General features: G+C 37.7%; 1 protein-coding gene across 4 annotated transcripts in view; it reads left to right on the forward strand.

Annotated features, from left to right (window-relative positions):
* Nucleotides 1-15,658, forward strand: part of KIF16B (kinesin family member 16B) — a 137,104-nt gene that overhangs the window by 38,937 nt on the left and 82,509 nt on the right. For all 4 annotated transcript variants that reach the window (XM_015811077.1, XM_015811085.1, XM_015811062.1 and 1 more), the window contains exon 13: nucleotides 14,265-14,384. In XM_015811077.1, coding sequence (XP_015666563.1) covers nucleotides 14,265-14,384 — 120 coding nt within the window. The remainder of the gene's footprint in view (nucleotides 1-14,264; nucleotides 14,385-15,658) is intronic.

Raw genomic sequence — 15,658 nt, forward strand, 5'->3', positions numbered from 1 at the left:
ATGATTTTAAAAGTAATTTTAATCGGAAACACAGCTGGCAATATTTGGTTTTTAATTCGGCTTTTATTGGGGTTTATATTTTTGTATTTCTGTATTTTTGTATTTTGTGTATAGTATTTGTTTTTTAATATGCTGTGAACCGCCCTGAGTCCTATGGGAGAAGGGCGGTATACAAATTAAATTAATATAATATAATATATAATAATATAACATCACTTGCATCACGGGAGCCTATGCTGGCCTGGGCAGGACCGTGGCGGATCCGAGGGTCTCCAGCGGAGGAGGGTGGGACTGGGGCGAGCGCCGGGGCATGGTCCACTGGAGGAGCCTCACCGTCCCTCTCAGGCTGTGCAGGCAGGCCCCCGGACGGTGGCGCAGGCTGCCCAGAGCCCTGGGTAGCGGAGGTCAAGCATCCAGCCCTTGAGTTCAGGGACCCCGCAGCCCAGCCTAGCCCCACTTCCCCAAGGTGGCGCCCAGCTGCGCTTACCTCCTCCTTGAGGCTGCTGCTGCTGTGCTTGCTCTCCTTGGCCAGGTTGTTCATGGTGGGTGCAGGAGGGCAAAGTGTGTGGTTCAGAGGGAGACCCCCTCCCTCTCCATGTGAGGAGACCCAGCTTTGTAACCAAAGCATCCTCCGCAATAGGATGGGAGATCACGGGATGGCGAAAGGGCAGCAGGGCTTCTGGTGGCCAAGTGCTAAGACAGGATTTCCCTCAGACCCTCCCTCCCTCTCATTCCAATCTCCCTGCTTTCCTTCCTTCCCTGCCTCCCTCCTTTTCATTCCCATCTCCTTCCTTCTTGTTTCCCTCCCTTCCCTCCTTCCCTCTCTCTGTGCCCAGGAAGGGACGAGGGGAGGGGGAGAGGTTGGCAGCGCTTCTCTCAAAGAATTATAGAGTTGGAAGAGACCTTGAGGTCTTCTAGTCCAACCCCCTGCTCAAGCAGGAGACTTATACCATTCCAGACAATGGAATATCCAGTCTCCTCTTAAAAGCCTCCAGTGATGGAGCACCCACAACTTCTGAAGGCAAGCCTTTTCACTGTTACTTGTTTTCACAAGTCCTTAGTTCTAGGCTGGTTTGCTTCTTGATTAGTTTCCATCTATTATTGCCTTCTGATGCTTTGGAAAATAGGTTGACCCCTTTTTCTCTGTGGCAGCCTGTCAAATATTGGAACACTGCTATCATGTCACCACCCCTAGTCCTTTTTACTAGGCTAGACATACCCAATTCCCACAAACATTTGTCATATGTTTTAGCCTCCAGCCCCCTAATCATCTTTGTTTACCATCCATTAAGACCAGATATAGTTTGATATAGAACAGTGGCCACGAGCAGAGCCTTCTCAGAGACAGCACCCCAATTATAGAAATTTCTCCCAAGGAAAATATGAACAGTGCATCCCTCACCCGTTTAGAGGCAACTCCAAACACACTGTTCAGTCAGGCATATGTAGAACAACAATACATTTTATGGTCAAACAGCACCTAGTAAATTACTACTAATATTTTTCTTTCTTAACACACTTTTAATATTGTTTTAAGCAGTGCTGGTGATGCTTTACAATAGCTGTCTTTGAGAGTTTTCTTGTAAACCACCCTGGATTTTTCTGAAACATTTAATTTCGAATTAGACATTGATTTAATAAATTAGGCAGAAGAAACAAACGTTTAAATACATCTAAATCCAGTAGTGGGATTCAAATTATTTAACAACTGATTCTCTGCAGGGGGGGAGGTGGGGGCACTGCCATGAGGCAGGTGGGGAGGGGGGAGCTGCCCCATGCACCCCTCAACCGTTTACCATGCTGAAGGGCCCCTGCAGGGAGGTTTATCACGCCCCGACACCTGTCGCGCCTTGCCTGTTCGGTAGTGACTTTTCCCACTTTCTCCTTCTTCCTCCTGCTTTGAAAAGCCCTTTGCTCCTGTTGCTGCTTTTTCAGTCCCAGAGTTTTGTCTGGAACCTGTGCAAAGGGTCTTTGGAAATGAAGCCCTGCAGCAATCGGGTGGGGTGGGAACTATTCCCTTTGCTTTTGGACCAGCTCCGAAATGGGCTGGAAGGAGCAGGCCGAAGACTCCAATCTGGCTTTGCACCAAGCAAGGAGAATGGAGGCACGTGAATGCATGCCAGTCTGCTGTCTTAAAAAACTGGTTTTTTCCCCCCTGCTGCTGGATTTTTGCTGCCATACTGTTTAACTTTCTTTAAAGATTATTTGATGCAGAAAGCGGATCCTTCCCGTTCTGTATCAAGTAAACTTTAAAGAAAGTTAAACAATGGCAGCGAAAATCCAGCAGAGGGGGAAAAAAATCCTAGTCTCACGTATGGGAATCTGCACAGCCTGCCTCCCCGCGTGCCTCTGCCTGCGCGCTCGGCCTGCTAAACCTCATTTCTAGCCAGGTGATCGATTTAGTGAAGACACGGGGGGGGGGGGAATGCTGCCGAAAACAGCAAAGTCTGCTTTGCCCACATCAGCCATGCTTTCCACAGTGCACTGCAGCTGATCTGAGGCAGCTGGCCAGACACCGAAGTGCTGCCAAAAACAGCAGTCTGTGTCCACGTCTGCAACACGCTCACCCATCACGCCACGAGGCTCGTTGCACTGATCGCGTGTCGAGCCTCGTGACCTTCAGCAAGCAGCAGAACCAGCGCGATTGGAACGACAAGTCTCGATGCGTGATGGGTGAGCGCGTAGCAGGTGCAGACACAGACTCTGCTGTTTTCGGTGGTGCTTTAGTGCCTGGCCCAGCAAAGTGGAGCCGGGTGTGGTGAGGACCAGTAAAGCGGGGCAAGGCCAGGCGTTACGGGGCGAGCCGGGAGGGGCGGGATGGGGTGAGGCAAATGAGCTGCAGCTGCTCCTGTGCACCACCAGCCCCTGAATGCTCGCCGTTTCCTGTGCGTGCACCAGGAGGGCACCCAGTCAGATTGGGGTGGGCCAGGGCTGGGGCAGCAGGGGCCAGTCCCTTGTCATTTCTGGAACAGTCCCGGGGGCCAAATCTGGGCCCTTTGCGGGCAGGACCCGGCCTGTGGGCCTTATGTTTGACATGTCTGATCTAGTGGGACCGAGAAAAAGAGTCTTCTCTGTAGTGGCTTTCTCCCTGTGGAATATCATCCTGACAGAGATAAGACTGGTTTCCACTTTGACATTCTTTCTCAAGGCCCTGAAGACATGATTCTGCCAATGGGGCTGGGGACACCAGAGTGATATGGAGCCCATAAAGTGACTTGTCTGATTGTTGTCACCAGGGGGGATGGGATAGGGTTATTGGTTTTTATATTGGGGTTTCATCCTTGTAAGCTGTCCGGAGACACCAAGAATGAGTTAGGTGGCCATATAAATTTTCTTAAGAAATAATGAATCCATTTGTATGCTCAGTATACTTAAATTCACATGTTTCGTCAGGCATGAGTTATGAACAATACTGACATCTTTTATTTACAAACTTCTGTGTTCCATTTCTTCAGTAGGTTTATTGTACCCTTACAAATGATAAAAGCTCTACTTGGATTTGCAATGTCTCTGTCTGCAGAGACTGGGATGAGAATTTAAAGAAATCTCAGGAATAGCACTAGATATAGCTTTAGCTCTTCTGAGGAAGTGCAGATTCAGCCTGAAATATCTCCTAGTAGCAGAATTAGCAACATGAAGTAGTCTTCTACGCTATGCACCTTCTCTGGCATATTGAGCTTTGATGACATTGTCTAGCTTGTTGTTCTGAACACCATTCAGGTTCTGGCTATTTAGCCCTTGTATCAGGATCTCATCCTCCACAGATGTAAACCTTTTCTATCATATGCAGTTATAATCTCTTATGCCTTTTGAAAAAATCCTTGTGTAAGTAGTAAGAAGCTCAGACAACATCTAAAAAGACATCAAGACTGTACCTTGCAATATTCAGACTGCATTCTTTTCCTAAAAGGAAAATATTTGTTAACTTCTAGTTTCACAATACTTATCCTTGATTTTTTTCTGATCACTAGATGTCACTGCTGATACAGAAATTTGCTTCCCTTGTATGTGGGACTCTGGCTATATTGGGAAAAAAATAAATTGGAGTAATCTAGCCTCATATTTTATCTAGATGTGATACAATAATGCACTTCTGGCTACAGAATGCACAGAAACTTGCACAAAGAGTTAAAAATTAGTTTGTCACTCATTCAAATTACATTGGTAGCAAAAGCGTTAATCATAAGAGGCTTACGGTATTTTTCCTTTTTCTCTTTTGAAGATGCTGTTTTCATTAGGAGTAATTTCCAGTGACTACAGTGAAAAATAAAGAGTTATATTCTTCTCTTCAACCTGCCGTAATTCTGATAATTATCAGCTTCGCTCATTTTTTAAAATATGCATGTTAAATGAAAAGATTTAACGTTCTTGTATAGTATGGCCTTTTGTAGTATGTATTTGTCCAGCTACCTTTCTAAGCTGCTAAAAAAATCATTCTTCATCTTGTTCTTATTTATCTTAGTATTTTTGAACCTAAAAAGGCAATCCATTACATTTATTGAATGACATATAACATCTAAGAGGGAATATTTTTTTTATTATTTTTCTTCAATCAATTACGGTTATATTAACCTTGGTGTTCAATTAAAATGTGAAGAAACTTTTTTCTGTTTTAACTAATATCAGATTTACTGGACTCCAGCATTTTTAGATGGTCAGATGTGAGAAGGAATGCCCCTTCCCAAGATGTTTACTTACTTATTTATTTTGTTATAGTTATATCTCACTTTTCCTCTAGGTATATAAGGTGATATACATATCACTTCTCCAATTTATCCCTATAAGAACCCCATGAGGGACATTAGGTTAAGCCAGTAGCATGGGTTAAGTCTTCTTGTCAATTTTGATGACTGACTGCAGATTTGACCTTAGATCTTCCCAATTCTGATCTAATATCTTAAGCTCTAGGCTACATATTTTTATGATTTTCCTAAGCTGGGAGAGACTAGGGATGCTGCATACATTGTTTCTAAAAGCAGTTAAAAACACTAACATTCCTCATCTTGATCATTAGTCCAGTGAAAATCAAAGTCTACCATTACGCAACATTTTGTGGAACTCATCTGGGAGAACGGAAAAGGGAAGACTGCTCAGTAAATGAGCTACTGTCTATTTCCCTAAAAATTCCAAATAACAAAGCAACAAGAAAGCCTTCTAATCTGGCTTTCAAAACAAAAAGAAAAGTTTTTTAAAATAATAAAGCATGCAAGTCTGACCTATATTTAAGAAGAAATGTAAATGTAGGTTGTTAGACCTAGTTTCTGGAAATATATGTTGTGGCTGTCTCACTAGTTTTGAAAATCACCTTTTCCTATAACTTGTACAATTTGTGGTTTACAAAGCCCCTTGAAAATTTGCTCTTAGATTGAGAAGTTTAATGCAGCCTACCTATTAAATAATTAATCACTTTAACTACTTCATTTCAATTGCATTAAATCAAATTTAACTTTGTTTTGATTTTGCCCAGTTCTTACTTCTGACACTATTTTATTAGTATGGTCTCTAGGATACCAGTCTTAGTGCAAACTTTTATGCTTTAATCTCTAAGTTGGTTTGATGAATTAGTGTGACTGATTTGCTTCTGAGATGTGCACATCTAGGTAGATTGGAATCCTTTGGGTCTCTTTCCCACTTACTGGCAATTGAAAAGCTAGTTGATGAGTAGATTAGAAAACTGACTATAACTATGGACTTGCAGCAACAGCAAAGAAGTGTGCCATTGCTTGGCCTAATAATATGTACAATATCTGTGGCTGCTTCTATAGACTTCTTTGCTTAGAAAGGGCCATGGCTACGGGAAGAAATTGTCCACTAGAAATAATTTCCTGTAAATGTTATCCTTCCCAGGTAAAGTAGACAGGAAACATGAACAGTTAAACTAATCGTGAGGCGTCTTCGGTGCTCTCTGACTTGCTTATTTTCTTGCAGACATTTCATTACTCAAACTAGGTAACATCATCAGTGTATCTCATTTTTAAAACATAAGAACTTTTTAAAAAATAGATTACAAACTTAAATCCTGGATCCGTTCCTGAAAAACAAGAGAGTAAATTTCTTTTAACTTATCTAAAATTATCCTCTTTGCTATGCCCCAAGGTTAGCTAAACAAAGCTTTTAATATTTTAGGAATATTCAAAACTAAATTGAAATCTTTAAATGCATTTTTCTTCTAAAACTTAAATTAACATGCATGTTAATTTGAAACCACAATAAAGGTATAATAGATCAAGATCAAATCAAGTTAGTTAAAAAAACCTTCACATTTCTTCAATTGCCAACATAGAGGTCTATTGTTAATCTTCTTGGTGGTGCAGTGGTTAGAATGCAGTATAGCACACTAATTCTGCCTACAGCCAGGAGTTTGATCTTAACCGGCTCAAGGTTGACTCAGCCTTCCATCCTTTGAAGGTCGGTAAAATGAGGATGCAGATTGTTGGGGGCAATAGGCTGACATTGTTAATCGCTCAGAGAGTGCTGTATGGCACTATGGAGCAGTACATATGTCTAAGTGCTATTGCTATGATAAGATAACCTTTATTGTCATTTTCTATGAACAATTGGCACACATTAAAAAATGAAATTCTGATGCCCACTTTCAAATGAAAATAAGCCAAGATGTTGTCCAGTGGTGCTTTTTAAAGAGGCAACTGGTCTTGTTTTTCTTTGAAGATGTTTCGCTTCTCATCCAAGACAGCTGGTCATTTGCATTCTTTTAGAGAGTCGTTGAGTCCATTTGGGGGTTTATCTGTGTCCTCAAGGCCACCTGAGTAATGCAAATGGGTTTGGAGCCTTGACTGGAAATAGATAATGTCATATCCCTCCCCCTCTGTTGAGAGAGGGCTATTCAATTTTGACATAGATGGCCTCTTTGACTCCTCTTTCAAACCAGCGGTCCTCTCTGTCCAAAATGTGGACTTTGCTGTTCTCAAAAGAGTGACTTTTGTCTTCTAAATGCAGATAAACTGAAACTTGTCCTGATGGGTTTGCTCTCCTATCTTGTGCATGCGTTTATGAAGTGGTTGTTTTATTTCCCCAATACACAGATATGCACATGTCTCACTGCATTGTACTGCATATACCACATTGCTTAGTTTGTGTTTGGGCGTTTTATCCCTGGGATGGACAGACTTCTGCCTTAGTGTATTCTTGGGTGTAAAGTATGCATGTATGTTGTGTTGGCTGAAGATTCTCCTGAGCGTTTCAGATATTCCTGCAACATATGGAATGACAACATTGCTTCGTTTATTGTTCTCTTCTGTTATGGAGAAACGCATGCTGGGTCTTTTTGGGGATTTGATGAAGGCCCAGTTGGGATGGCCACACGTTCTGAGGCTTCTTGATGTGTTTTAGGTTTTTTTTCCTTTCCCATCTTTGCTGGTAGGCAGGCCTTCAACTCAGTGGTGTAGGCTTCAGATAACTCCCATTTTGTGCTGCAGTGGGTGGTGAGAATCAAAAAGTAAACATTGGTCTCTTTTGGGGGGGGTTCTATAAACTTTTCTATAAACACAGTCCTTTCAGCAGTTCTAAGAAGGCTCCACACCCATTTGCATTACTCAGATGACCTTGAGGACACAGATAAACCTCCAAATGGCCTCAACAACTCTCTAAAATAATGCAAATGACCAGTTGTCTGCAAGGAATATAAATGCTTCCGTTCAGTATCATCCAGTTAAAGCTGAAGAAGCTTCTTGGATGAGAAGCAAAACGTCTTCAAACAAAAACAAGAAAGTCCAGTTGCCTCGTGAAAAAGCACCTTTGGGACAACCATGACCTGGATGACTGCTGGGTGTGGGAGACCACGTGAGGGACTGGTGCTGCGCAAATGTGGCAGATGGGAGTGGCTGCTGCAGGGTGTGTGAAGGTGTGTGAGGACCAGCACATTACAAGCACAGTGGGGCTGCGGGGGGGGGGCTGCTGTTGGGGGGGGAGACTTACCAGAGCAACCTGCGACCTTCCCTGCTGGCTTCCCCATTGAGTTTGCTTGTGGGAAGCCAGCATGGACGCTTACAAATGGGATTGTGAGATCCTTCAACTGTCATATAAGTACAAGCTGGTTGCCAAGCATCCAGAACACAATTTCATACTGCTGGCTTGCTGGGACAGTTGGAACTTCAAGAACTGGTCATAAGAATCATCATTCAGTGCCATTGTAATTTCTAATGGTCACTGAACGAGTGGAGACACACATACATACTTTACATGTGAATTTGCAATCAAAGAGTAACTGTTGTAAATTAGCATAACTAGCCTTTTTTAAGCAATGAATTTCTTATGCAAGTTTACCTTTTATTGTAAGCTGGAGTCTCTGGTTAGGAAGCACTAAAAAGGAAAGTATTATATTCTAAAGAAAATCCTATGCTGATTGATTACAGAATATCTTTTAAGATTTCTCCTGTCGCTATTATCTCCCGTAACATCGCTGATAGAATAGACACATATGTCCTTCCTACTTTAAATCTGAGATAGCAATTCTACATTTTTAATCTTATTTCCAAGATGCTATGTTTATAGCACTTATTCTAATTATCAGCAAATTCTCTTTCCTTTCCCCATTAAAATAAATTACATGTGCTTGTTTTTCTAAGTTCTGTCATTGTTCTGATGTTTAGATTGAGATTTATTCTGCTCTCCAATATATTAGCATTGAAAGCCTCTCTTGCGATGCAGATGGCTACACTTTGGCAAAGTAGTTAAACAAAACCCGAAAAAACGCAAATGTGCATAGAAAGACCAAATGCTTCCAGCTTAGCTGCTGTTGCATAAAATTCCTTTATCTGTTTTTTTTATCTACTACAGACTTTTGATAGTGTGTAGAACTAGGCAAAAAATTAATGGAACCTTTGCAGATGTTTGAAAAGATATTTACTTAAAAAGGTATTTATTAATTTTGGTCACTTCACTAAAAATTAACACTACATATTCTGAAGAAGTTAAAGCTACATTTGAATCTGTAAAATGTTTTATAATGGAAACTACTAATAGATCATTAATTACGCTACATGAGAATGGTATTGCTAATTTCTTCGTATGCTAATAAATGTCAGTATTTCTGTGGCTAAGTTAGTAAATATTCATAAGTGGGAAAAGTAATAAAATAAAGAATGTATATTACAGCATTTATAATGGTTGTAATACTTTCACACTCTTACCATCCTGAAAAGAATAGCATAATTAATCCATATCCTTATAACTTCTATCCTAGTAGTTGCTCAGAACTGCATGCTATATCTGCCTTTTTCAAACTGACATTCAATTTTGAGGCCTATTGGTGATACTTTAGTACCATCTGTTTTTCACGGTAAGCTGTTTACAGTCTTTGTGTGTAACATTACGTTCCCTATTTATTTTGCAGCATAATTTTAATGGTTTTCTTGATTGATAACATTATTTACAGTACAGAGAGAAAGAGAAATCTAACAAGGAAATCTCAGCAGTGTGTGGAATACGTATTTTTATGTCTTCAAGCATAGCTTTTTTAATATATCACATGGTGTTTTAATTGTTTCCTTTCCTTTAAAAAAAAGACATTGTTTTTGTTCTGAACTTGGTTCTTTTGTTCTAAATATAGTACCATAACTATATGAATGAAAAGCTAATTTTTAAAAATGTGTAATAAATTCCAAAGTCACTAGATACTAAAATAGTAATTTTTAGAAGATCTTAAGCCTGCTGCATCAGGACTTGAATTACTGTTCTCCATGTTGCTGTGATATGTTTTCAATGTATTTTTTAATGAATATAATAAATTGTGCTCTGGTGTTCATTTAAATATTCTAGCATTTGTAAATAAAGACTGTATAGCTATATGTACAGGTCTTCAGATATATATTTTGGATCTTTACTTTAGGGACTTTGGAGGTGGAAAGGACAGGAGAAGTTTTAGTAAGAAGCAGTAGGAAGTGGCAAAAAAAGAAAAGAAAAGCAGACCGAAATTTAGAATACTGAAATCAATTTTATTTCAGCTATGAAAAGATAAGGACTAGAAGACCTCCAAGGTCCCTTCCAACTGGGATATTCTGTATTCTAAGTACGTGATGAACAATAAAGGAGTACTAACATATCTAAATCCTGAATGGATGACAGGAAGGACTTATTAAAAGCACGTCCTTTGACAAGTCCTTCCATGACTTATTTGCTTGACACGTTTTATATGAACAGGATAAAGAATTCATGGTACATGTTATGTCCTTACTTCAATGAAGGTGGAAAAAGATATTATAATTTATTATTTTATTATTTTATTTATTTGTATCCTGCCTTTATTATTTTTACAAATAATTCAAGGCAGCGAACACATCCAACACTCCTTCCTCCTATTTTCCCCACAAGAACAACCCTGTGAGATGAGTTGGGATGAGATAAAGTGAGTGGCGCAAAAGATATTCATCCAGATCTGTAGGTTTGTTGTGTTTGGTACTAACCCATTGGGGTTCCTTAGATTGTTTCATATGGGAAATTGAGACCAGTAGAAGCTGCTGGTTCCTTAAACAATTTTCTGTGGGTGGTTAATAAATTCCTGTCACTGAATACTTTTTAAAAATGCCTAATTTTCTTTCACATTTTGTTTAAATTTCCCCAAATCTCATATATTACTCTCGACAAAAAGTACAATCTCCTAAATAAAATCGAAAAGTAAGTTCTGTCAATTCTCAAATTGGATGACGACTAAATGAAACCAGTACTATTATTTCGACATGTTTGTCTTACCTATATATAAACGTTTTCTCTGGTAGACACACCATGTATGGAGTAACTCACCCCGTCGAGAGAAATCACATGTCATGTCGATTTATCGATTTACAGTTATGTAACATGGGAAACACATTTAAGTCTGCTGTCTAAATAAGAGATAGCATATATATTTCATGATGCAAACTGATGCTGATTTTATTTTCATTTGAACTTTAGAGTTCACTAGGTTTACCAGTTAAAAGAACCTCCTAGGGCAATGATGGTGAACCTTTTAGAGACTGAGTGCCCAAAACCCACTTATGCATCGTCGGGTGCCGGGTAGGTGTGTCCCATTGGGTGGGTGTGTCCCATTGGGTGGGCGTGGCTGTGGTGGTAACACACAGTGGGACTAAAAAGTTCAATCAATCAATTCCAACTTTGCAAGATCTTTTTTTTCCCCGCGAGAAGTTGAAATTGACTGATTGATTGAACCTTTTTTTTTTGTACACGGTGGCGGAGGCCTAAAGCGAAAAGATTTTATAAAACCCAGCTGAAGGCCTAGGACTGGGGCGACAGCGCGTGTGCCCACAGAGAGGGCTCTGAGTGCCGCCTCTGGCACCCGTGCCATAGGTTCGCCACCACTGTCCTAGGGTAACGATGGATATAGGCAAAGTATGTTGGGTTGTAAAGTACAGTCCAGAAGACAAAACATTTGCTGTTTGTTCTTAAGTATTATTAAACTCTAATGTTGATTACGTGTCAGAAAGTATTTCAAAGTTTTATGGATTTTATTTTATTTATTAGTTGCTTGGTGTATTGGTGTATACTTTTTAATTTAATGATGGAAATGCTTTATTTATTAAGTAGATTATGAAATGCACTGAGAGATAGCCCAAGAAGATGAATTAGAAGATAGGTTTATTTTAGACTTCTACTTCCACCTTTATATACCATATTACAGATCCACTGTGAACACTGTGTGAAAGATGCAGTAGTGTTGTATAAGGCAGTTGCTTTACAACTTAGTTGTAAGTTGCTTCAATACAGGAGTGTATTAAGCTTGGAGAAAAAATACTCATAATAAACATTTCTAAGTGAGAAGCAGAATTCACACATTTGTGGAACTATAAAATACTTCAGCAAAGTTCTTAACTGGGAAGCAGAATTCACACATTTGTGGAAGTATAAAACACATCAGCAAAATCCATAGCTATCTGACCAAAGCCAATTACTTATGACATTTGAGAGAGCAAAGCACTAATTATTTTATAGTGGGGTACACAAAATCAAACTGATTGGTTTTCAAAGGCCATTTCATCTATCTTTGCAAAAACATTTGATCTTTTTTATTTGAGAAAAACATGAGTGTATTTTTGTAGTGTCTTGACCTTTAGCTGGTCATTCTCATTTTTGTATTAATTTTCCTATAATTTATAATTTCAACATCATGTCACTGAAAATGAATACATTTATTTCTGTGTATCCTGGCTTCATCCAAGGTAATATAAATTCTTATATGTACCCAAAGAGTCATAACTAGTAGTAATACATTAAAGATCAATATTTTGCTAGGGCAAAACAAGTTGTATTGTTTCTCTATTTTTACTTTATTGTAGTCATCCTTTATCCCCATACTTCCAAATATGTTCCATTCTCTTGAAACAGCTTTGGGATTGTTGCATGAGATATAATGGACTGGCAAAATCAGATGGTCCATTTTCTGCAATTTTACCATGAAAGGGAAAACAACAATATGCAGATCTCAGAAAAACAGTAAAAAATAGGGAAAGAAATTAAAGGCATGTGATCAGAACAAAAAAATGAAACCTAGCTAAAATTGGTTCACACCAATAACACTAACTAAATATACTTGCCCATACTAACTATACTTACTTCCACTATATCCACTGCTTCATAAAAGCTACATTTTATATTTATACAGTATTCATTCTTTTACTGTATACATGTGTGAGTTGACTTATGCATCAGTCACATATTCAGAACCAACCTATTTCTAAACTGATATCTATATACTACTAAAACTGTGTATAATCTTTAAGTGGGCAAAACAGTGCACTGTAGGGCAACAACTTTTGCACCAAGGTACCTCAAATGGGCTAACTTATAGAATATGTTTAAGTCTACGATCCATGACTCCCATGGCACTGAACTTTAACAAATGTTGTAAAACATTTTGTGACATACAATTGCCATAAAACATTTTATGACATAATAGAAAATGTCATAAAACATATTCTGTAGTGAAGGAGCAGTTACTCAAGTGCCAAGCCATAATAAGTAAGTTTCCTAAAAAATTGCCTGTTGCTAGACAGACTGAAATTAGTCTGTCACGAGCAATGGACTCTGTCTTGATGGGGGAAAGTGGCATTTGAGCCATAGGTGAGTATGTTCTCACGTTCAATTTTTTTTGGCTCTGCTAGGTAATGTAATATTTTAAAACACAATCAACTGTGTTTAGTGGTGTTACAGGCTTTTTCATTTATATGGGTTTTCAGACTGAGCGATGCACTGAACTCTATATACATAATCAACCATGCTGCTTGAAGGAAAAAGGGAATTGTAGGTCAGCATATCTAGAATGTCTGTTTTTATGTAGAAATTAATTTATACCAATTAAAACAAAATGAGGCATGAAACTTGTAGGAAACATTAATGTTCAATTCCATTTTTTAAAATACAAGTAGATTAACATTAAATATCTTTCATATGAATTTCAGCTGGTTCTTTTGGCATTTCTTTAACGTTAGTGATGCTAGTTACTTGATTTAGTTGCTGTAAATTTATATCATACACATTTTTGCACATCAGCATAATACTGTATGAAGGTTTTAGCTATAAGATTGCATGCAAAAGTAGCTAAACCTGTCCATGAATATTTCTTGTTAGTTTAAACTTGGTCTATGCACTCAAGAATCATTTTGTAGCTTTAAACTGGCGAAGTGCATTTGATAATGATGGACTAAAAAATTCTTTCCAATGTATGCAATTTTGGTGGCCTGCTGTGAGCATATTTTATTGTGGCATTTGCATGTATAGCACCACATTTTAAACAAATAAACTGGATTTTTGCAACATGTTTTATTGAAGAGTTTTTAGAAGCCATAATAGAACAAAATATAACCATCACATTTATATTTGGGGTAGGTTTTATGAAAAATCGGAACGCTGTTCATCTGTATATTTGTTATCAATAGAAGCCCCCGGTACAAAGTAAAATTACTTCTACTTTTTATGGATCTGTGGAACTCATTGCCATAGGTCAGAAATTATAAGTTCAAAGTTATTGAAGGATGATATTAATCATACGCTATATCAATCTTCTTGCTCCTAAATATCTAAATACCAAAGACTTACATTTTAAGTCCTGTTATTTTGTTTTCTAATAAATAGTTAAAATCAACATTCAACTGATTTATGATGATGGTTCCCACTATTTTGTAGAAATTATAGTCATTTCCAATATTTCTTTTAACACTGTGGTGATTTTACCCACAGTTAAAATAAATTATATAACTACTGAATTCATATACAAAAATGTCTTTAAGAGGGCTTTATCCTGTTTGTGTTTATAGGAGCAAACTTTAGCTTTGCGGAAAGAAGGAATTGGAGTTGTATTAGATTCTGAGTTGCCTCATTTAATAGGCATTGATGATGATCTTCTGAGCACAGGTATCATCTTGTATCATTTAAAGGTAATTCAATATTTATCTGCTTTCCAGTTTCTAAAAGGACAGTTGTATTTTAGTACTAATTTATTGTCTGAAGAAGCTAAACATCTGTTACTTCTCTGCAAAATGGGATGTCAGTTATGGAATATTCTAACGTTTTTAATATGCTTTTATCAGTCATCTCCTGCCTATATCTGCCCTGAGGATTAGTGATAGATGAATAACATTCTTTGTTCTTAATTCATTTTATTCTGACTAGGACTTGTTGATGCTTTGAAACATTCAATTTGCTTTTCCTTACTAAGCCCAGAACTAGAAAGAAATAATAATTTCTAATAATATTAGAAATCATTTGGTTTTAAAATGAATTTGAGAAAATTAAATAACAAATATTACTAACTGTCATGGGAAGCATGAGATAAACAATACATCACTAACTAATAAGACCTCCAATTCCAGGAAAATGTAACTTAAGCTTGTACAGGAAGAGACAGGATAAGTCAGTTGGTGTTTTGTGATTTTAGCAACCTGAAGTTCAAGAAGCAAAAGTGTTATTTTTTTAATTCAAAATTCACAATAAATTCAATAAATTCTTGAATGTAAGAATTGAGAGCAGCCTCTTACCTGCTTATAGAGCTATAGGAAGAGAAATTAAAAGCATAAGAAAATTGTTGCTATAATTTTTCTTTGTAGCTTGAGCAAAATAATTTTTCACATGCACTCATCATCTTTCAACATAGTAGTGAAATATAGATAGTCCTTCTTTCAGGATAATTTTATTAAAAGTTATAATTGCAGTGATAAAAAATACAAAGTAAAAAGATTAAAAAGAAACAATAGAAAGTACAGAAAAGAAAAATAAATTAGAAAAGAAAAAATAACATAGTAAAGTTATATACATAACTTCCCTCTTCATCACAAGTATAAACAGTTTTAATAACTTATTACCTTTTCTTAAAATACAACAGGTGATCACTTCTTCCCATATCCCATATTTTATCTATAAACAAATCCTTAAAAATCTCATCATTTCACCTTGATTAGCAAAACTCCATTAAAGATTACCAGGGATACCAACATATCTATTTTAATCCTGATCAACTAAGCCAATTTTTATATTCCTTCCTTTTCATTTTTAATAATCTTGATCTTTAGTCCCCTCAAATTATGTCCTAGAACTTGATTTCTTTTCATTTTTACTTTGTCCCTTCTCACAAAATTCTTCAAAGCTTTATGAAGCCTTTTTGTAAATCTAATATGGGAAAAAATATCCAGATCATTTGCTTGGTTTGTTATTT

Source organism: Protobothrops mucrosquamatus, unplaced genomic scaffold (genome assembly GCF_001527695.2).
Source record: "Protobothrops mucrosquamatus isolate PMUCROS unplaced genomic scaffold, P.Mucros_1.0 scaffold_45, whole genome shotgun sequence".
Taxonomy (NCBI): domain Eukaryota; kingdom Metazoa; phylum Chordata; class Lepidosauria; order Squamata; family Viperidae; genus Protobothrops; species Protobothrops mucrosquamatus.